The following is a 21,845-nucleotide window of genomic DNA, read 5'->3' as shown; positions in this document are numbered from 1 at the left end:
TGCAAAAAGATGTATTTACTAACCTCACACTAACACCGTCGATGGCCTTATCATTCTTATCAGTAAAGTTAAAGACACCGTTGCTGTTAATAAAGAAGGAATTGGCTGTTTTCTCTTTCAAGCTAAAAATTCCGCTGTAAGTGACGCTTGCACAATTGGTGTCGGCCTCGCCCTGCATTGAATACGGCAATTGAGTGACTTGGTCAGCTTTTATATCTAATTGTTCATAGGCTGACAGGGGTCCAATAACGTGGGTGTTATTCGAACCTGTGCTTAACGTAACGTTACAGTTAAATCCGTTGTAGACTCTGAGCTGAGCGAGACCAGCTGCTACTGGAGTACCATACGTAGGCTGAAACATAATTTTCTCTACGTCATTACATGTCTTCAATTAATACAATAATTAAAATAAGAGAAATATACCAACCAGAAGATGCAGTTCCACTATACCAGAAATCACAAAGGCGCACGCAGCTAATATTCCTCCCCAAATCATTTTGTGAAGGGGTTTCTTGATCAGTCGGCACCACGTTAGGAATGGATAAATTGCCTATAATATAAAATTATTTTTAAGTTCAACCTTTGATAATGGGTTCCACCTTATTGCAAATGCCAATGTTGCAAATTTAAACTTACCACTTCGAAAAGAGGAATGAAGACTAGAATAAGAAGAGGATTGAGCACTTGCATCTGGTCCGCCTTCAGCTGCCAGTTGCCTATGTCCTGGTCCATGCGGTCTGCCTGGAAAGTCCATCTCGAACCCTGGCATGCAGACATAAAGTAAGAACGATACTACTTTGTTCATAAAAATTGCTTTCGTTGCTTTTTTTATTTCTAGATGTCAACAACCAACAGGTTACGGAATAGGTACAGGATTCCATAAAGTGACATTATTAGGTGTGATGGATATTACCTGATACCCTTGACCTTACCTAATAAGTAATTAAATTTCCATCAAAGGTGCATTTACCATTTGTTTTTTTGCATCAATTATTAAATGAGTTCTGCGACATACCAGGCCCAACAAACATAAGGAATACTCACTTGCTGGTCGAACAGTGCCCAGAATACTGGCAGCGGGATGAAGAGCACGAGCACTCGCAGCAACGCCTTGACGTCTTCGATGAGTCCAGCGTCGTACTTGTCGTCGGCATGATCCAGCCAGTGCTCGCGTTTCTCTTCGTTCTTACACGATCTCACTATCGCATGCTACAATGAAAATAAAAATTCTTTAACATATGATATACATACTTACATCACTTAATATGATAATTTCCTAACAACGAAGTCTAAGAGAGCGCAGGTGAGGAAGAACTCAAATATACTTATATTGCTTTATTATCAGATCGGACTGTGTTAGCAATTTTGTCAGGTTTTATTCAAGCCGCCTAAATCCATCTAACATGATTTTTATGACTACCGCCGTCTTGTGACACGAAGTCGCATAAATAATATTGATTGTTCAATATTGTTTTATTGCTAGTTTCCAATAAAATTGCCAACAAATAGGCCTCATTTCTACACTTTCACACCTTGTGTTATATTCTACATAATGGCTACGATGTCGGTCAGCTTTGAGGAAAGCCAGAATACAGGGTCCTTCTTGATATATGCGGCAAAACTTGAAGTATAATCTTAAACTTGTCTACCTACTTACAGTTTTCCTGTTGATTTTTTTATTCACTTGCATGATTTACTTATTGCAAACAAACAAAATTTTAGTTAAGCGAGATTGTTTTTTTTTTGTTTTTGTTTTTACTTAGATTAATGATTATTTATATAAGTACGAATGATTATATGTAATTAACCACATCACACATCAAGTACATACCTATTTGGATATTGATAGGTGAATGTACATATATTCTTTGATAAATAACGTGAAATAGGTATTAAAAACCATTGAGACGCGATTATGATCAACGTCAGAATCGGTACCTAGAAGCTTAATTGATGTAAACTAAATTAATTATTAGAAAAGAGTTACTCACGCCAATGCACGTGCCGACGCGGCCAATCACATTCCCCGCCGGGTTTTTTATTATGTACAATCTTTTGCCGGCTACGAAGAAAACTGAAACAAATTACAGTACTTTAATACACTGTGACTTTATAAAAAAACAGGCTAATATTCGACAAAATAGAGCAGACCAGTACAGGTATCAAAAACGAACAAGACCAGACAGTTTGGAGGCATTTTGTTCCCACCATTCCCAGCCACTTCCCACATTTGGTATTTAGATTTCGTGTTTAAAAAGCACCCTATATTTGCCGACCTACGTGGTCCAGAATCGCCCGTTCACTATCGTTAGGTATTCGATTCCATGGTCAAATGTTTATATTTAGGTACTATGTTTATTTGTCCGCGGTAAAAGTAAATTTACCCCGTCCATTTGGATATAACTTTCAGTTCAGTAGTTTTTGATCACTTAGCAATTTCTAGGCACCATAGAGGATTAAAAAGCTAATTACGAATGTGTAGGAAACGAAATCTTATATAAAAAATTGAGATAAACTTACGAATGGATACAATCATGAGTATTCCAGGGACGCCAAAAGCTAAGGAATAGCAGTCGTTTTCCCCGAAGCAGTGGACGTCAGCCCTAAGGATGGGCGTGAGGAAAGTGGAGATGAGGCTGCCGGCGTTGATGGCGAAGTAGAAGAGGGAGAAGAAGTAGCCCAGGTACCTCTCCTGGTCGGGCAGCTTGAACTGGTCCCCTCCAAAGGCAGACACGCAAGGCTTGATCCCCCCCGTGCCGAAGGCTATGAGAAGTAACGCGAAGATGGTGAATTCACTGGAAATTAATATATTTGTAAAACTTTTTGACATCCGAGGGTCTGCGGTAATTATTATTTTTATTTCAAAGTTACATGTTAACCTTGTCCGGAATCACTCACCAAGGAAGGTGCTTGACTCCTATGCTTTTGTTCGTTATATAATTATTTATTTCATACTAGCTGATGCCTGCGACTTCGTTCGCGTGGCCGAACAATTTTTGGTAAGGAGTATAAATATTAGAGAAATTTAACTGTACAGACAAAACGTAGCAATACCTATATAGAAGATGTTCATACAACTGAAATATATAGTTCCTATAGTTTAGCTGGATTATTATGACTCGTCTTCAGGTGTTCCAGATCTTCGATTTTCATACCTCAACAGAAAATGCTCATCAGACTGAAGAACTTTTGTTAAGTCGTTATTTCTATATTTCCTATCGTTTAGCTGTACCATCAGTGGTCTACATCAGGTGTTCCAGTTTTCAAAATCATTTATATCCTATATTTTACAGACGTGCAGACGTGCAGACGTGCAGACGTGCAGACGTGCAGACGTGCAGACGTGCAGACGTGCAGACGTGCAGACGTTATTGATTTTACTATTTTCCCTGATCTACATTGTAAGGTGATCTGCATTGTATGTCCTTAAGAAGTTTTAAATCTACATTGTACATATTTTGATACTTTAAAATTACAAGTTCATTTTTTCCCCAGCTGAACGAGCCGAGTAAATACTCGTACTAGTAAATACGAGTATTTACTAGTACGAGTAGTGCCGAGGCACTCGTATATAAACAATTTGATATTTTTACCCGACGGCGAAATTTATAGAACCTGCAGTGCGCGCGTTGACTCGCAATTTACTGGTATTTTCGAGTTTCATGGTGAAGGCAGGCTCAATAACGAGGGGTTCCAAACCTGACACCATATTGCGATGAATTTAAAAAACCGGTGTTTTTTATTTAATTTAAAAGTTATTTTTGTCGGCAAAATATGTTATACACATAAAAAAGTTATCATTTTAGTGGACAGTTTTAATAAAATAACTCCTCCTCCTCCTCCCACAACTTCTCGTTGTTGCACCCGCCTTATCCTTCCTCACTTTTCTGTCCACCTTGATTAGTCGGAGCGCACGCACGTGCAATAACGTCATAGTGGATTTTCACCAAAAGGTAAGTTAAATTTTTCAGTAATGTGGGGACAGAAATGGTTGTTAATGATTTCATTTCGGTAGCTGTTATACTCGTGCCAGATTTATTTCTTTTATTTTGAAATTGTGTATTAAATTCGCCGTAAGTCCTGTATTGTTTGAGTAGTTTTGAAATGTTTATAATGATTTTAATTTTGAATTAAATGTAAAATTACGCTCTTTTTATAATCTCGGTGTTATTATTTCAGCAGATTTGGTGGATTGTAATAACGATAACTGTTCACGGGAATAAAATGTACCTCCGAAATAATAAATCCATAGTTTTAGAGCTCCTCGATGTACTTTATTAGTAGATATATGTAGATTAATGCAAGCATGGTGGACTAATTTCATTCCGGTGCAGTCTCAGATGCATAATTATCATTTCGATGGTCATTTTTTTCATTTCCTTGGACACTTTTCATTTCAGTGGGCTCTCAAAATTCAACCTTAAATATTTAAGTAAGTTTTGGTGTTATTTGATGTCCACTCACATAATTTGATTGTCATAATTTTAAAGCATTTTTTTAAAATAAATATATTTAAATAAATATCATTCAAATAAAGAAAGTCCACCGAAATAAAAATCACTTGTTGGCCCAAATAAATTATTTAACATGTTTATGTGAGCAATGGATTGTTTTAGAGGTGTTCAGAGGGTTGCGGACATCAGCTAAAATAAACGGACAGTTGATGCTAGCAGCTGACTAGGAAGCGCGCTCCTACATATCGGAGCTAATTCACGTGAGTTATACGATTTTTAAATAGTGTTCTTGGTTGCCTTTGATTAGTTTAAAATTATTGTTTCTAATTTCACTTCGTCAAACCTTATTAACTTAACTCACAACGCACAATTATTATCTAGTCTAATAGATTATTCTGCACTTTAATAATTTAGACATATAATTGTTAACTACAATTTTAGAATCTCTATAGTAAGACATCCTAAAATCGATTGGAAATTATTTCTTTATACTTAACAGTAACCTAGTTTAATAATATTTGAGACAATATTCTCATTTCAAATGTATGTATGTAATAATAATTTCGAAATGTACTACAACAAGTTAAAAATTTAAGCGGATAGCAGGGTTGAAGGGGGGCGTCGGGGACCGGTAACACCCCGCAATAAAAAAACCATATAGATAACAAACTTAGCGTTGTCGGTTAGGTTAGGTATGGGGGCCTACCATCAACTATTACAAAACGATTATCTCAAAACACCTTTTTTCAAAATTACAGTCTTTTGGCTTCACACGGCAGCGCGTGCCGTGTTTATCAATATATAGGTATCTACAGCCTACATAAAATAATTTGGCGTGCGTATTTTTTAATTCCACGATATTTCAGAATCTATTAATACAATTTATGTGCTGTAAGGGACAAAATTTATCTTCATGAAATTATCTTGATGATGAAATAATATATAATCAACAGTAGAGCCAGCGCAAGCACGTATAGTAGATTTTCGGTAACCATTTTTTCGGAATACTTTATAATTGTTCATTGATATGGCTGAGAACAAACATACATACATACAAAAATGTATTTTTACCCCAAGTAGAATGTTATTAACAAACATTTTATTTTTAGTATTCGAAATAAAAAATTGTTTGCCAGTTACAAAACGCAATTTCGATGTATGTACATAATTCAGAGCGTTAGGTAGCGCAGGGTGTTCAATATCTCACATAGTTTGAAAAAAACTTATTTCACATAGTTTCAGTTATTATTGCTTTGAACATTTAAAATATCTAAGTTTAAGTTTGGTTATCCGATATATTTTTTTTATCTTTACTTACGCATAATTACAATCACTAACAATATGTTTTCTTGTAGAATAATGAACTCAAGAAAAAAATACACAAAAGAAGATCTTCAAAATGCTATCATGGCAGTTAATAATGGCAGTACCGTTTATAAAGTTTCTCGATATTATAATGTTCCAGAAACGACATTGAGAGATAAACGTGATAAAAAATATTGCAGTAACCTTGCCGGCAGAAAACCGATACTCTCCAAATCTGAAGAAACAAAGATTGTTGACTGGATCCATTATTTAGGAAAACATGGTTTCCCAGTTTCCAAGGAACTATTGAAGGAAGAAGTAGCGAAGCTAGTAGAAAATTTAAACAGACCAAACACATTTAAAGATGGCGTTCCTGGTAAATACTGGATTTCCAATTTCTTATCAAGACATCCAACTGTTGCCAAGAAAGTAGTAGCACAAACATTGCCCACTAATTGTAATATAGTGACTAAAAAAGATGTGCACAATTGGTTTGATAGAATAAAAACCTATTTTGAAACAAATAATTTATTAAGTGTACTTGCAGACGGTTCGAGAGTTTTTAACTGCGATGAAATAGGTTTTTTTCTGTGCCCCAAAGAAAATGACGTATTAGTCAAGAAGGGAAGCAGGCGAGTGTACAATAGAGTTGCTAACCACGATAAAGAATGTTTAACCATCTTAATCAATGTTTCTGCCGATGGCAAAATAGCTCCACCTATGGTGTTCTTTCCATTTAAACAGCTGCCAAAAAGCTTATCCCAGACGATGCCACCCACGTGGGGTATAGGATGCACGGAATCAGGGTGGATGAACATGGAGGCCTTCTATGAGTATGTAGTGAATGTATTTTATAAATGGTTACTAGAAAATAAAATAACAATGCCTGTTGCTCTCTTTATGGACGGCCATACCTCACACATTTCTATGTCACTCAGTCATTTTTGCAAAGAAAAAGGAATTATACTCTTTGCAATATTACCAAATACGACGCATATGCTTCAACCTCTGGATGTTGGAGTTTTTCCACATGTTAAGGGTGCGTGGAAAGAAATTGTTCACGAGTTTAGAGTAAATAACAATTATGCCAAATTAAGACGCACAGATTTTGCCAATGAAGTACAAAAAAGTTTCAGAAAAAGTCTTACAGTAGAAACAATAAAAAATAGCTTTAGAAGCGCTGGAATCTTTCCATTTGATATTAATAATATTAACTTCTCAAAAGTAATTCCGCAGGAAACAGACTGTACCGCTGTAATTAATTCACAGGATGAACACACAGAGCATTCTAAAATTTTTATTACGGAGTTTAAGAAACGACTAGATCCAGAAATTCTTATAAATTTCGTTAATTCTGGAAGCGAGTGGAGAGGCGAGGAAAAATACAGGTGTTTATTTGAATTTTGGAAGAAAATCCAACAAGAAGAACCGTATTCGTTTCCTATTTTCAACGATAAAATAATTATGAACAATTGTGACTTGTCAGAAGTTGTTTTGAATGTGGAAATAGGTTCAAATGGCACTGTCATACTACCATTGAGCCCTAATCCTGAATCCAGTGTTTTGCAAAGGGAACGTTCACTTGAGCGTGTAACTGAACCTTGTTGTTCAATGACTATAAATCTAGCGTTTGATCCTGTTGATAGCTCTAACCAGAGTAAGGAAGATATCGTATTCAAAAGCACTATTTTTGATTCGAAACCAAACGATGTGTCACAGGCTTGTTGTTCGAAATCACAAAATATTCAATTATCCCGAGCAAGCTCAGGGCAGTCAAGTAGTGATATAGCAATCGATATTTTTAACTCCAAGAGTTTGAATAATAAACTAGAAGTTGAAAACACTACGTCTAATACGAAAGTAATTTTTCCAACTCCGTTTAAAATACCGTTTTCCTTTCCAAAGTCCGTCAGGAAAACATCAACTAGACAAACTAAAAAACTAACTACTTTGGTTGCAGTTGCAGACGAATTTCTAGAATATCAACGTAGAGTTGAAAAAGAGAAGAAAGAAAAAAATGAGGGCTGTAAAAGACGAGAAGAGAGATTAAAGAAACAAGAGGAAAAGAAATTAGAAAAACTCATAGCGGTGCAGATGAAAAAAAAAGGAAAAATATAATACAGAAAAATTTAAGTTAGAGAAGTCAAGCGTCCTTGAAAAATTTGAAGAAAATCAAGAAATTGAGGCAAATATAGATGATGACAATTCAATCAACGAAATAATCAAACTTATATATTGAACTCTGAATCCTATTACGATAAAGAAGACATAACTTTGACATAACAAACAAAAAACCTGCCAGTATTAAAAAAAACTTATTTGGAGTTGTTCGGTGACTCTACATCGGAGGATTCAACACAGGTTTTTAAAGGATTGCGTTATTAACCATTTTTAATTAACAGATTCTTATCTTTCAATAGAATTTTTAAGTTCTTGGGGTTAAGTCGTTTTTTAAATATTAACAATTTTATAAAAACTTGTGTTCGCTAACCACATTTTGCTGTTGTTTTGATCTTATAATTGTAAGAAATAGTCATTATTTTTGATATGATTGTTAAAGTTGTTATGCTTAAATTATAAACAATCTATAAACATACGTATGTTGTATAATTCTTAGTCATAATATTTATGTACCTACACGAAATTGGTATCCCGTCATAAATATATTATCTAAGTTTAATAATTATGTTTTGCGTTGTTTTCACTATAATCTGTTTTTAGTTTTTGATATTACATTTTCAAATTGTTAATTTTGCTAGAAAGTAAATTTATAAGTACTAAAAAATATAATATAATTTGTAAATAAAGTACTGCGATGCCATTTTAATTTCATGTAACAAAGAGAATGAGACTGATGACAGATATTCTAAAAACAATAAATACACTTTATTTATGAACATCATGTATCATTGTCCCTCACCTCCATTCCCCTCGGATTTAGGATCAATATGAGTCGGAATTAAGATTTTTAAATCGGAATAAGGGCCCTCGAACTCATTTGTTTTTAAATAATTTTACATTTATAAAATTTGTTTACTGTCAAACTTTAAGTATATTTTAAAACTAAGATAAATGTCACTGCTGAGAATAATGGACAATTCTACAAAAAAGGTATATTAAATTTAAATTTCGACGTTCATTTAACTTTAGACGAAAACACCGCGGAATTAGGTGACTTTACATTGACTCAATACATGAAAACCAATATTATACCACCAAAATAAGTACAACACTTCCAAAGGACGTATATATAGCATTGGCAACTTCCTGATAGGCAACAATAGTTTCCCAAACGGTCGACGTTAAGCAGGCGGCTGGTTATAATTTTACACTAAACTCCAGTGTCGTAGCTTCCCATCCCCGAATGCAAGCGGGAATAAGCTAGGCCGTCTAGGTAGATCTACCGTAAGAGAGCCATAGCAACTTAAGATCACGATCCTTAGCAATGAAACTTTAATGTAGAAATAGTAGATTAGTAGCCAAGGGCTGTAGGGTTTCAATTGCAGCCCGAGATATTTAGGCGCACGAGCGCAGCGAGGTCGCCTATAGTTCGAGGGTGCAATTGATGCTTACACTCGAGCTAACTACTCTGTTTTACATCTCTATTAAGAAAAAAAAGGCATTACAAGAATTGTTTTTTCCTAATTAACATGTAAAAAAATCCCAAAAACAAGCAATATTTAAAGTAAAAGGTTCTCCTATTCCCGCCGTTTTTCATTAAAAAGAACCAAGTAAAGAACTTTTTAATTTTTTTTTCAAGAACGAAATTAAGCTTATTGAGCATTGATATTTAAAATTGATGACTAACTCATACGAAGACCAGGCTGAATAGCGAAGCGACCTCTTTGGTCATTGGGCTGAATGCATTATGTTTATTGCCAGTATGATGGTTAGATGTACGCGAACTTTTTGAAAGAGTGCTTACTTACCGCCCTATGGCTTTTCTAGTTACATTATTACTCTAGAGCGCTAATTGGTCACCTACCAGCCCCATTTGGAAGTAATAAAGCCTAATTACCGAATATGAGAGATGTAAAAGTCTTTTTCTACATTAAGTAGATACAATAAATAGAAAAGAGGGACAGACATGTTTACTCACAGTTGAGGTAAACTGATCGGCGGCATGGCGGTCAGTGAGATGAGGACGGTGCCGGCGGCGTACACTAGCGACAAGTACAGTATTGTCCTGAAAGAGAAACACACCCCATGAGAATTCATTCATGATTTGTCGTACCTCATCTAAAATATGTTTAACAAACTTTTATGACATTCGACAAAAACCCCACCTAAATGTTAATTTAGTTCAGTGCTATTTTATTAGTCTAATAATGTCAAAAAAATTAATATTATTTTTCTTGTTTGTATAATTACCCACATGCTTATTTTATATAAATTTTTCACATTATAGATGCACACTTTCCAGTAGTTCAAAAATCTCCAAATTGTCTACCTTAACAACTGGTTTCGGGGCAAAAACATTACTCGTTACTCGGTAATTACTTTTTTACATATTTTACTCGAATTCTCCCGAAGCGAAAAGAGCTCTGTAATTACAGTATTTTTGATATCGATAGAAAGCCTGCTTTTTGTGCTTTTTGAGATTCTTATTATCTGCCATTAAAGATACGACATTTTTCGATTCTTCGTGTGATATATTCTTCTTAGCGCAAATCGGTTGGAATAATCTGTCGAATGCATGGTAAATATTAGGTTTTTAATTTCTCCACCTATTTTATTTGTCAAGTTCCGAGAATTTCTAACCAGTATCTAGTATCCTACTTATTGAGATTTTTTAAGCTCATATCATCTTGTTTATATTACTTTTATTTTTAAATCGATATACGCGGCAGAGGTTATGTACGAGTAGGTATATGTTTTATTTATAACATGTAAGGGAGTTGCGCCTCTCTTACCTGAACCTGCCGAGCCAGCCGTCCGCAATCATGGCGCCCAGCAGTGGGAAGAAGTAGGCGAACATGGTGAACACGTGGTAGATCACCGTCGCGCCATTGTCCGAGTAGCCCAGCTTGTCGCGCAGGTACAGGGACAGTATTGCTGGAAAATTCACTGAATTAAACTCATGCACGTGAAATAAATCACGAAATAAAAAAATATTAGCTTATTGATAAATTCTTAGTACTTATTAATTTTTACTATTTCAGCAATGTTCTACGGGCCTCGGTGTATGTTCTGCCCTGGGCCTGTGTCGAAAATGTTATTTGTTTTTAGGATATCATTATGATTCAGTTTTTAAGCGACATTGATTTATTAGAGCGACATATATATATACTATGTATGTACCCTAAAAACACTGACAAGGTGTTATTTTAAAAATGTCATAACAGATAATTTTAACAATTACTACTATTATAGATATACTATTGTTTATTTATTACTATGACATAGTTGCATCTAGCTGTCGATAAGAGTTGAAATAGCTATACAAACTTGCCGAGTGCGGCGTAGCTTGGTCACTTAGGCCCTGTTACAAAATATAATCGAACACCCTAACCAAGCTGTTTTAAGTTTTTCATATGAATAGAAATGATGAGTAGATAGGCAAAAAAAAGGGTTGATGGAAGAAGTTCATAAAAATATGATTTCTTCTCAGTTTATTTGAGATGGAAAGTGAATACAGATGAAGCTGTGAAACGATGTGTGTTCGACATAAAATAGATACGGGCGCCCTGCGCTTCATGAGCCCGGGTACACGGTGCGGTCTTTCTTTATATAGCTACTCCGCTACGGGCTGGCAATAAAAATTAAACCTAAGTAGGTCGCTTTAAATATATAACGTACCGTCTAGGCTACCTCTATCTAATCGCACTGAAAAGTGTGTGTTTGTTCATGTGTACGAACAAACACACACGTATTCCAGTGTTGCGAAACTTGCCCAGGCTGCAAGTCATTAGAATGCATAATACAATAGCCAATGTCTAATCAGTGTGTTATCTAATACGACTTATTGGCCAGTTTAGTTTCTTTGGCGGTAAGTATAGGAATTATTGTTCATGTAGGTATAGTTACTTTTCTTTTACTAAAAGTTGTGCATGATTTAGTTTCAATTTTTACTCGTATAGGTACCTCCGATGTTAAATTTTGCATTATTGATGTCAAAAAATATTACAAACTTTTTTGCAAACTTTCTCACAGAAATTTGATATTTTCTATAGGTACCTATACTTTCTTTCGAGAAGTGAAACTAGAAAATTTTATTGCGTAGAAGTTACGTAGTACGTAGAAAATTACGTAGTAGTAAAAGTACGTAGAAAAGTACGTTATTGAACACAACTCCACAGATAATAAAGAATTCAAATCTAATTACAACATAACCAATTAACCATACTCACTTCGCATCCCATAGTATGAGAATCTCTCGCAAAACTCATTTGTGACTATGAATCCAACCGCTTTCGGATACGGAAGTTTCTGCAAGAATAACCTTATATTAGTATATAATAAACCAAAGCTTTTCCAGAAATAATGTATCTACGTCTTTTTACAGACCCTTCTGAACATACTTACTCTCATTCGATTAGTATTTATTAAACTTTATTTTTCCAAGTAAAACATTTTTAACCAAGAAAGAATTAGCCATGAACCTATGTATCTCTCTCTCTCTCTTTTTGGCAATTTATTTACCGAAAGAGGGGGAACCCACAAGATTAATCTGCGCGGTATTATTGATTCCACATCAGAGTCGACCGCAGCAATTCTCTAGGTAGGTAAACTTCAATCATGATTATGTCGCAGCGGTGTTGAAATAGTAATCATTTTACAGTGTAAAAATTAGTAAGTGTAAAAATAGTAACACTAGACTTTAATATAGTCCCTACATTGTTCAAAGTTAGCGGAAAAATTATATCTATATTTAAAAATATCTAGATAAGGTATGACATCTTCACAGGTAAAATATAAACGATCGCTTTCACGTAAGTAAAATTTTAAAAATATCTCAAAACTAACTACTGCTGGCTGAATACAAAAGCTCTTAAAATACGTACAATAAAAAAAAGATAAACTAACTAGCTACAAGCGTCTTCACATTGGCTGGAATTTCAAACACAGGGAGTTTGAAGAATACGGTAAGACAGAAATATGTTGACTTGCTTTAATTAGGTATCATGAATTCTTCTGCAAGTACTAGAATTAAGCAGCAACATATCCTTCTATGGATGGATGGCAATGTTGTTTTACAAGAGACATATTCATAGCCGGTTTTATTAGACTACAACATTACAATAGCGGACATGTAATCAATAGCGGACACGCCTGCTCGAGACGACACTGTAGTCTAAGTGTCCAATTCGTTGGAGAATAACTCTTGCTCATTACACTCAACGACTCAACCATGGTACGATAAGGACTTATATACCTACTTTATTGTAAGACAATTCTCGCAAGTTTTGGTTGTCAGCATTCGCCTCACAATCGACTATGCGATTTATCCGTTATTTAGGTACCTTTTCAACTCTCTCTCCATATTTGCCGATTGCATTGAGGCCGCTATGTAGTGCATTGAATAAAATCTGACGCAATTGTCAGCACACACACTAGAGAAGAAAGAAAGAACGGAGAGAAGTCCATTGTGAAAAGTTTGTTTTTTATTTTTATCCACCTGCCTGAACTGAGGAAGTAACTAAGTTCATATTATTATTTATTGATTATATTATGTACTTTTGCCTCGACATTCACGGGAAGTTATGGAGTGATTCTAGGGTGGAACCACAGGCCACTGAATATGTCATACAAAGATAATATATGGAAAGTACCTATATATACCTTTTTAGATATTCTTATACTAACTGGGTGGTTAAATGGGTCGCACGCGAAAGGGTTAATTAGAGTTAACTATAAGAAGTGACCAATTTGTCAGAGCAAATTCGTCTCGTCCACGGTCCAAAATAATAAAACTACAGAGGCAGAATAATTTACACATAAAATAAATTTAACTTTTAGGTTTTCACCTCTGTCATTGAACAAAACACATTCGAGGTCGTTGGAGATATAAAAATGCATTTAAAACCCATTAAATTAAAAGAGTCAACCTTCGACCCATTTAGTTTTAGTAGGCATTTTTTGCGAAATAAGCCTGAATATTTTGGTTATATAACCGATTATTCATAAAAAAATTCAGCATAACTTTTGCTAAAATAGTTTTGTCACTATCACATTTTATATTTGCCATTGACAAACAATAAGTGGCTACAAACTTTATAAAAGGTATTACCTTACTTCGTGCAATTTTCGTGAAAACTTACATGCCTAAATAATAAAAATAAAAATATTTTGATATTATCATACTTAATGCAATTTACACTTCTACGTAATTTTATTTTGCGCCAATATCTTGTCCAAATCATAATTACACATGAACTGGTTATAACCGGATCCCGGTCGGGCGGAACAACTTTAATTACAGCAAGTACTTTTGGGGACATTATAGTGATTGACCATTAAATTGTTTCACTAACAACATTTGTGCTTCTGTAATTTTAGCCACGCACTTAGCAGTATAGAGCGAGAAATTCCTAATGACGAGAAAATTGAGATTACAATGTTAAGGCTAGAACTTTTACTAATTTTAGTTTTATTTTGAGGTTATACAATATTGCCTTTAATACATGTAGTATGTGATCAGAAGGTAACTGACCGTTTTGATGATTGATTCATTGACAATCAATTCCAAACACAATAGGTACCATCCAATAGGATGTTCCTACAATAGACAATAGTACCACTATTGATATTCTATTTGGTGACGTCTGTGGTTTAGTATCAATCACTCCACAATAAGACCGACGTACGGAGGGCTCCCCAATAAAAAATATTTTAAGTATATATTTTTATGGATACAGTTGTAAATATCCTTGAACGTTGCGCACTGAGCCATACTAATTCGTGCCTGTAAACTTGGCACATCAAAGTTTCGTAGGAGTTATAGAAATAACTCCCATGAAACTTTGATATTCTGAAGCTTGTTGCGCCAAGTCCACCGACATTGCTAATTCTTCCCATTGTGATAAAAATGTTGGTAGGTGTATGTTGCCGAAGCCAAAGAAAATATTCACAAAAAGTCACAAATAACTTTTTAGAAGTAGAACTAACGGTTTGAAAACAATTTGTGTACAAACTTTTGAAACAATTATACTAGCTTTTGCCCGCGGCATCGCACACGTGAATTTTTCAATTCTTAAAAGGAATCGAAGTAAAATTTCGGCTATTTTTATCGCGTATTAGATTGGCAATATTTATATATTATTATGATTCAAATTCGTATATTTTGTCATCTTTATTAATTCAATTCCCTATTTACCGCTACAATTTCCAATACGTGTCTTATTATTGTCCCATATAGTTTCCCGCAACATCGCAACATGTTATATCCCATTTCTCGCTACGCGTCCCACTCCCGCTTCCGAACATTTCATCTTCAAAAATAAAAAGTCTCGCATAAATTTCCACCCCTACATCATGGCGTAGAATTCTAAAAATTGCATCTCTATGGAATGCCCCTAGAGATGCCATTTTTAGAAGTCTCAAAAGCATAGGACTCTTCATATGCTTTTGAGACTTCTAAAAAACATTTTTTTTTAATTTTCAAGGTTTTCACTGCTTTTAACAAATTAAATTTTAATAAATTAATTTAAGATTTCAGAGATTTATGTCATTTCTCGCAAATATGTTATAAAACTCTCACCTATATAGGCTGTAATTTTCAAATTATCGCACTTACATCATAATGAAAAATAAGATACAAGAAAAGATAAATTTAGTGTAAAACAGTGTTTGCATTTTTAATCCAAGCATGTATGTACAAAAGTATCCCATGAATAAAACATTCGAAAGAGGAAGCGTACGGAATGTACTCCTTGACTGGAACGCATTCAGCATGGCGATGAACTTCTGGGGGCTTACCATCATCTCTTATAGCGAATCATATCAATCTTATAGTAATTCGTACCATCGACTTAATTTAAGTATGATGATGCGATTCATTTTAGGTGCCTAGATTGAATTCAGTTTCATTGGAATCGTTCTGTAAAAGTTAATGGTAAACCTGCTGGTTAGTGTGCTCATCGCTCGAAAATTATATACTGCTACTACCATACTACACAAATACCATACCATAGATACAATAATAATATAGTTATAGATAAAAGAATAATATATAGTACGTAGTTACTCATCACTTATTATTACTAAAATTAAAAAAATAATAATATCTGTAACTATAAAATATGGTAATAGTCATGCTCGTTCTGACTACTCAGTACCTTGGTTATTTATGACCAGCGGCTCCCAGCGTTAAAACAGGAAGCCTATGTTTACCTCAAAGTCTAGTCTCAAATTTTATCTAAATCGGTCGAGATTCTTTTTAGTTTTTTCTTTACAAAAATTAGTAAAAGATCTGTCCTCTTTTTGTAATAATCGATATACCTATTAATATTATTTATAAATATATATATATCGATATAGATCTTTATGTAGACGAATCATGAAAGTTATTATCAATTTACGGCTTAAATTCCAATGAAAATATAATAACAATATATTGCTATCAAAATGTTACCACATCCAAATAGCATTTTTCAAGTGTTTAACCTACTTAAGCCTTTTTGGTTCGCCGTTACTTAATCTAATCAACAAAGGTAGACAGAAAGTGGGTTTTAATATGGTTTCAATATTGTCCTTTTTCATCTTCTTTGGTTAATTTAGAATGTGCTAATTATTTTATATTGCATAATTTTTGTGGATAGAATATTTCTTAACTAATCTATTCTTATAAATAATAACTTATTTCTAAATCATGTTGAAATTATAGATTTTCTTGCCTCACAATTGCAATTTTTATAGTATCAAATATTGTTATGTTAAATAAATTATTGTTCTACCATTTAATATAAAGAGAAAGTTCTTGAGTGTAAGGGGAATCTCTGCTTTTCTATCTATTTTTAAAATTCTTTCTACTTTATATACGAGAACCCAAGTCTCCGACACGGGAGCGAGGAAATGGAACGCAACAGTTAATATTTTCGGAATATTTATTTTTTGTATTATTTAATTAATGACATAGTTTAGTAGTATTTTTGACAAAAATATGAAAGTTAAACGAACTCAGCGACTCACAAATTTATTGCAAATCAAATAATAAGCAGTATTTCTCCTCTGTTTCGCTCGGTTAGTTACTATGTCAAGGCAAGAGGATTCGAGCAGAGCAAGTCAAGGTGGCTCGGATGAATACTAAAACCAGTATTTACGTTTACAACATAAACGTTGGGATGAAATTAAATTAATTAGGATGGATAGGGATGCGGGTCATCCCATAGTCATGTTTTGAAGAAATAAAACATTATGTTGCTTTCACAACATAGTTTTAATTAAGTTTTCATAGTTACAATCGGACACGTCAGTAGGCTAAAAGCTATTATTTGGAAAAATATGGATGCTGTTCTTTGAGATATATTCCTCAATAATTTATATAAAATAGTGAAGACGAAGTGACTTTTTTCAATCAAAAAGCATTGTTTTATAATTAAGTAATTAGGTACTTACTCTATATAAATTCCTAATTACGTAATTACCTAATTACTCTAATTAGAAGACAAAAATAGTATGTAAACCACGTTAATATTTTTTTAAATAGATAATAAATAATTATTATCGTATTTTGTTATATAAACACAGTAGTTACACATTTCATTTTTCCCAAAAAACAATCGTACAAGAATGATGTACTTAAGGACGCGATAAAAGACTTATTCATTGTTTGTGAAATGTCTGATCTATCTTCTGATGATAATTTGGATAAACAGGGTATTTTTTATTACACATTTTTAATTTTTTTTTGGTTCCATTTTTACCATTTGAGGTAATCTCCAGGCATTTGGGAGAATCTCCAGTTTATAGCCTTCTCCCTTATTTGACTTCTACAATCCGCAGGGGAAGAGAAGCATCTGGCACAAGTCTGGCACATGTTTACCTTTCGCTCCCAGGCCAGCATGGAAGGTAGTAAAAAATTGAATGAGACGGTTATTGTGTCGACCTCACGTCAATGAACTACAGTGACTTCACAAATTGAACCTACGCAATGTTTTATTGTTGTATAGAAATTTATTCAGATAACAATAAACTTTTATTATATACAACATAAAGTACTAGGAGACAGGAGGCTGGCGACATTTACTCTTTCTATGGCCAAACTCAAATGTTGGCCAAAATAGTCACTAGCATGAAGCACCAAGGGGACCCCAGAGACATCGACGTGCGGAAATTTCTTTGTTTTTGCATCCGCACCCCAAGTTCCCAGGGTCTCTGCGGCAAAAGGCGTAAATATATACGGCTCTCCCAGAGATGCATATTTACGCCTTTTGCAGGACCCTGTCGCCAATGCAACCGCACCAGCCTTACAAACACTCGCAGTTACGTGGCATGGAGCTACTATATCCACGCACGTCGCATCCCACAGTTGTATGACTAACGAGGTAACATTTATATTCATAGAGATGGGAAAATGGTTAAGAAGAAGCAGAGGAGACCGCGGACGAGACAGCAAGAAGCGAGGCTCCTCACTCGTGATAAATAAATAATAATAAATAATCTCTGCGATAGATAACTATTTTGCTTGATGTTATTTGACGAGTTAGCCCTATCGAACATTCATTTTAACGCTGTCTGTTCGATATGTTACTTATGGGCTATCAGATACAGTACAAGCAAGCGATTTTCTTGCTGTTTTCGTGGGTTTTCACCAATAGATTGTGTTTCCTGAGGGCAGTTTTCATTTATAATTTCATTATTTACCCGAGAGAAGATAGACCGTCGCTAGTTTTTTAATACATTTAACCTGTTCCATAAAACAAAAATAAAAATTCGCCTTGAACAGAAATACCTACTATAATAGAACATATAATAAAACAGTAGAAAAAAAATCCTGTACATTGAATATATTTACATAAAAACAAAATTAGGCGATAGTCTGTCTAGATCTAGATAGTCAGTCTGTTTGTCTGTTTGTACACGCTAATCTTTGGAACTACTGGACAGATTATAATGACACTTTTTTGGTATATACCTAGCTATTAAGCCTGGGCAAAATATAGGGTATAAATAATTTTGAAAACTGGAACACCAGATGGACAACAATGGTACAACTAAACTATAGGAAATATAGAAATTACGCCTTAACAAAAGTTGTTCAGTCTGATAAGCATTTTCTGTTGAGGTACAAAAATCTAAGATCTGGAACACCTGAAGAACAGTCATAATGGTCCAGCTAAACTATAGGAAATATATATTTTCGTCGTATGAGCATCTTCTGTATTTCGCTTCGCTTTGTCTGTACAGTTAATGTTATCTAATAATTTTGACTCCTTACAAAAATTTATAGGCCAGGCGAACGAAGTCGCGAGCATGAGCATATACAATATATATAATATATTCGATATCGATACTACATTTCATTAAATATATATTTTGTAAGTATCTAAACAATAAATTTACGAGTATATTGTGTCTCATCGAGTGACCGTTAACGTATGTTTATATGAATATGATGATTTTCCCAAAGTACTAACAACAAGGGATGCCGACGACTGCGGGCTGCGACGCTCAACTGCTAAGAAAGAAACCGAAATACGTTCAGGTGAGAGAGAAGTTTTATACTACAGAACAAATATACAAAGTAGAACGTTACTACTACGGTTGGCAGATTATCATCTCATGACATACGATGAGAAAGTGGCTTATCGGCAACTAAACAAATAAGATATAACAGATGGCATTTATCTCTATGTAAACCACTTGAAATGAAAAAAAAACCTAAGATTACGCGTGTATTTTGTATTATACAAAATACATATATATTTTATAAAATGTAAAAAATGTGTCGTTGAGTCTCGTTGAGCGTTGAACTTTCGCGATTAAAAGTGTCTAATTGAATTGCATTTTATTGTACCTAAACATAAATACTGAACTGCTACACGCGGGGCATCACTACCGAGGAAATATCGGGATAAAATGTTATTTCAGGTACAGAGTAACATCGCATCACATTGTCGCAAACTTTTGCATTTATAATATTAGTAAGATGTACCTATATTTTTTTTGTCTTGTAATTTTAAATAGGTTTTGCATGAAGGATTAGTACGATGTATGATTTTGTCTTATGACTGGAACTATCTCGTATGTACCAGCGCAGGTGTATCCTGGACTCACTTCTTTGGAAGTTCCATATAAAAAGTACCTATGGCTAATGTTAGGAAAAATTCTGCTTGTGTATGGAATTTTCAATTTGCTTTTAGTTTATTTAGTTGGGTATTACAAATATGAAGCAAATTTTACATTACACTATCCACTATTTGAGATATCAATATTAGTTAAAAATTTGATCAATGGCATATTCAGAAATAAATAAAGTTGTAACAAATCATTCGGCAACGCTGACTTTCACGAGGACGACTAAAAATAGCAATAAAAACTTTAAACGACTTGAAAATTTTAAACGACAAAAAGATAGTTTACTCATTAGTGACATTGCAAATGTAAATCAATCGCTGAAGCGTTGTTTAGTTGCTGACGAGAATGCTGGAGATTATCGTACATAATGCAGTACCGTAGCGTGCCTTAGCCAGGTCCAGCATCAAACGTTTTTGGGGGCACTTCAGTGAAATAAATAATAATACTTTCAAATAAATAACCCACGTTTGTTTGATAATCATTGACACTTTCAATGTTCCTGGGAAACATTAAAAAAATATATAATTGACTTCTTGTCGTTTTTCGATAAACTTTTTCATTAGGTAGCACAAAATTCAATACATATAACTTAAGACCACATTAAGTTCCCTAGATAGTACTCTAAATTATTTTTTATTTTTTCAAATTATTTAAAAACCAGCGGCTCGTCCTGGTACGCTCGGGTAAAATCATACACCTAAACTTTCCTCAGGAATCACACTATTGTTGAAAACCGCATGAAAATCCGTGCAGTAGTTTTGATGTTTGTAGAACAAATAGACAGGTGCAGAAATTTTGTTTTATAATATTAAAAAAAAAAAGTAATTTTCTTAACCGGGTTCAGGCAATCCGGGTGCCCCTTATAATAGATACGGCTGATAATTACGACTGCTACGCCTCTATCGTAACGAGCTATTCACAATAATTATACAAGGAAAGCCAGTGAAATGCTATATCGTCCGTGTAGATCGCAATGTACAAAATACTTGTAGCTGATCGCATTTCTATTCCACTTAGATTTAGATCATTTATTCTGGAAATCAACGACATGACACATGCTGAGCTGATACATTTTTGTATGATAATTAATGTACTTGACAAATTTTTCATATAACATGTTTTTATCATACAAAATATATATCTATTTCTATATATGTTTATTGACACACTCAGGACAGTCGTAGATAAAAGAAAAAATATTAATTTCAATATATTAATTTTATCTATGGGTATTCTCGTATGGACAAGATTTCTCTATGTACCCACTCCTGAACATTTTAATTTTTAATTAAATCCCGGAAATAAGAATATTCCCGTGGGAAATACACCAGGGCGATGCTGCGGGCAATAGCCTATAAATTGTCTATAAATTATTATTTTTGACAAATATTAACAGTCGCCACTTTAAAAAATACAAAGTTGTTTTGGGGTTGCTCTGTTTTAAGTTAAATAAATTGTTATTACCTTTACTGAATTTCAATATTAACCTGCTAATATGTATATGAACGACCCGACCTGACTTTGCTTGGGAAAAAGCCATTATAAAATGTACACCTAAACCTTCCTTATTAATCAAAAATCCGTCCTTTAGATTTTAAGATTATCACGTTCATAGGGATAGACAGATACGATAGGGGGACTTCTTTTTATAATATGAAAGGATGGGTAGGTGCTATTTATAAATTTTAAATTATATACAGAAATAAATTATATTACAAGTTTGTTATCTAGTAGTCGTGAACGATCAATAGGCGATTTATCTTAGAATAAATCGTTAACAGCTTTCCGCTCCGATAACTTCAGAGAATTGCATTTCGTAATGTAAGTGCGGACCATTCGTCTGAATTT

The 21,845-nt window shown here is 34.1% G+C and overlaps 1 protein-coding gene and 1 long non-coding RNA gene across 4 annotated transcripts in view; one reads left to right on the top strand and one right to left on the bottom strand.

The window, feature by feature from the left end:
* LOC128682946 (peptide transporter family 1-like) overlaps nt 1-21,845 on the bottom strand; it is a 33,861-nt gene that overhangs the window by 3,750 nt on the left and 8,266 nt on the right. For all 3 annotated transcript variants that reach the window (XM_053768023.1, XM_053768024.1, XM_053768025.2), the window contains exons 2-10: nt 12,110-12,188; nt 10,673-10,814; nt 9,859-9,945; nt 2,521-2,795; nt 1,992-2,074; nt 1,045-1,209; nt 637-762; nt 428-550; nt 24-352 (exon numbers count right to left, since the gene is read on the bottom strand). In XM_053768023.1, the coding sequence (XP_053623998.1) occupies nt 24-352; nt 428-550; nt 637-762; nt 1,045-1,209; nt 1,992-2,074; nt 2,521-2,795; nt 9,859-9,945; nt 10,673-10,814; nt 12,110-12,188 (1,409 nt within the window). The remainder of the gene's footprint in view (nt 1-23; nt 353-427; nt 551-636; nt 763-1,044; nt 1,210-1,991; nt 2,075-2,520; nt 2,796-9,858; nt 9,946-10,672; nt 10,815-12,109; nt 12,189-21,845) is intronic.
* LOC128682948 (uncharacterized) lies at nt 3,905-6,236 on the top strand. Its single transcript, XR_008406231.1, has 3 exons — nt 3,905-3,953; nt 4,617-4,714; nt 5,810-6,236. It is a non-coding gene; the product is annotated as an uncharacterized LOC128682948 (long non-coding RNA).

Source organism: Plodia interpunctella, chromosome Z (genome assembly GCF_027563975.2).
Source record: "Plodia interpunctella isolate USDA-ARS_2022_Savannah chromosome Z, ilPloInte3.2, whole genome shotgun sequence".
Lineage (NCBI taxonomy): Eukaryota > Metazoa > Arthropoda > Insecta > Lepidoptera > Pyralidae > Plodia > Plodia interpunctella.
This window is presented reverse-complemented; position numbering and strand designations above follow the sequence as displayed.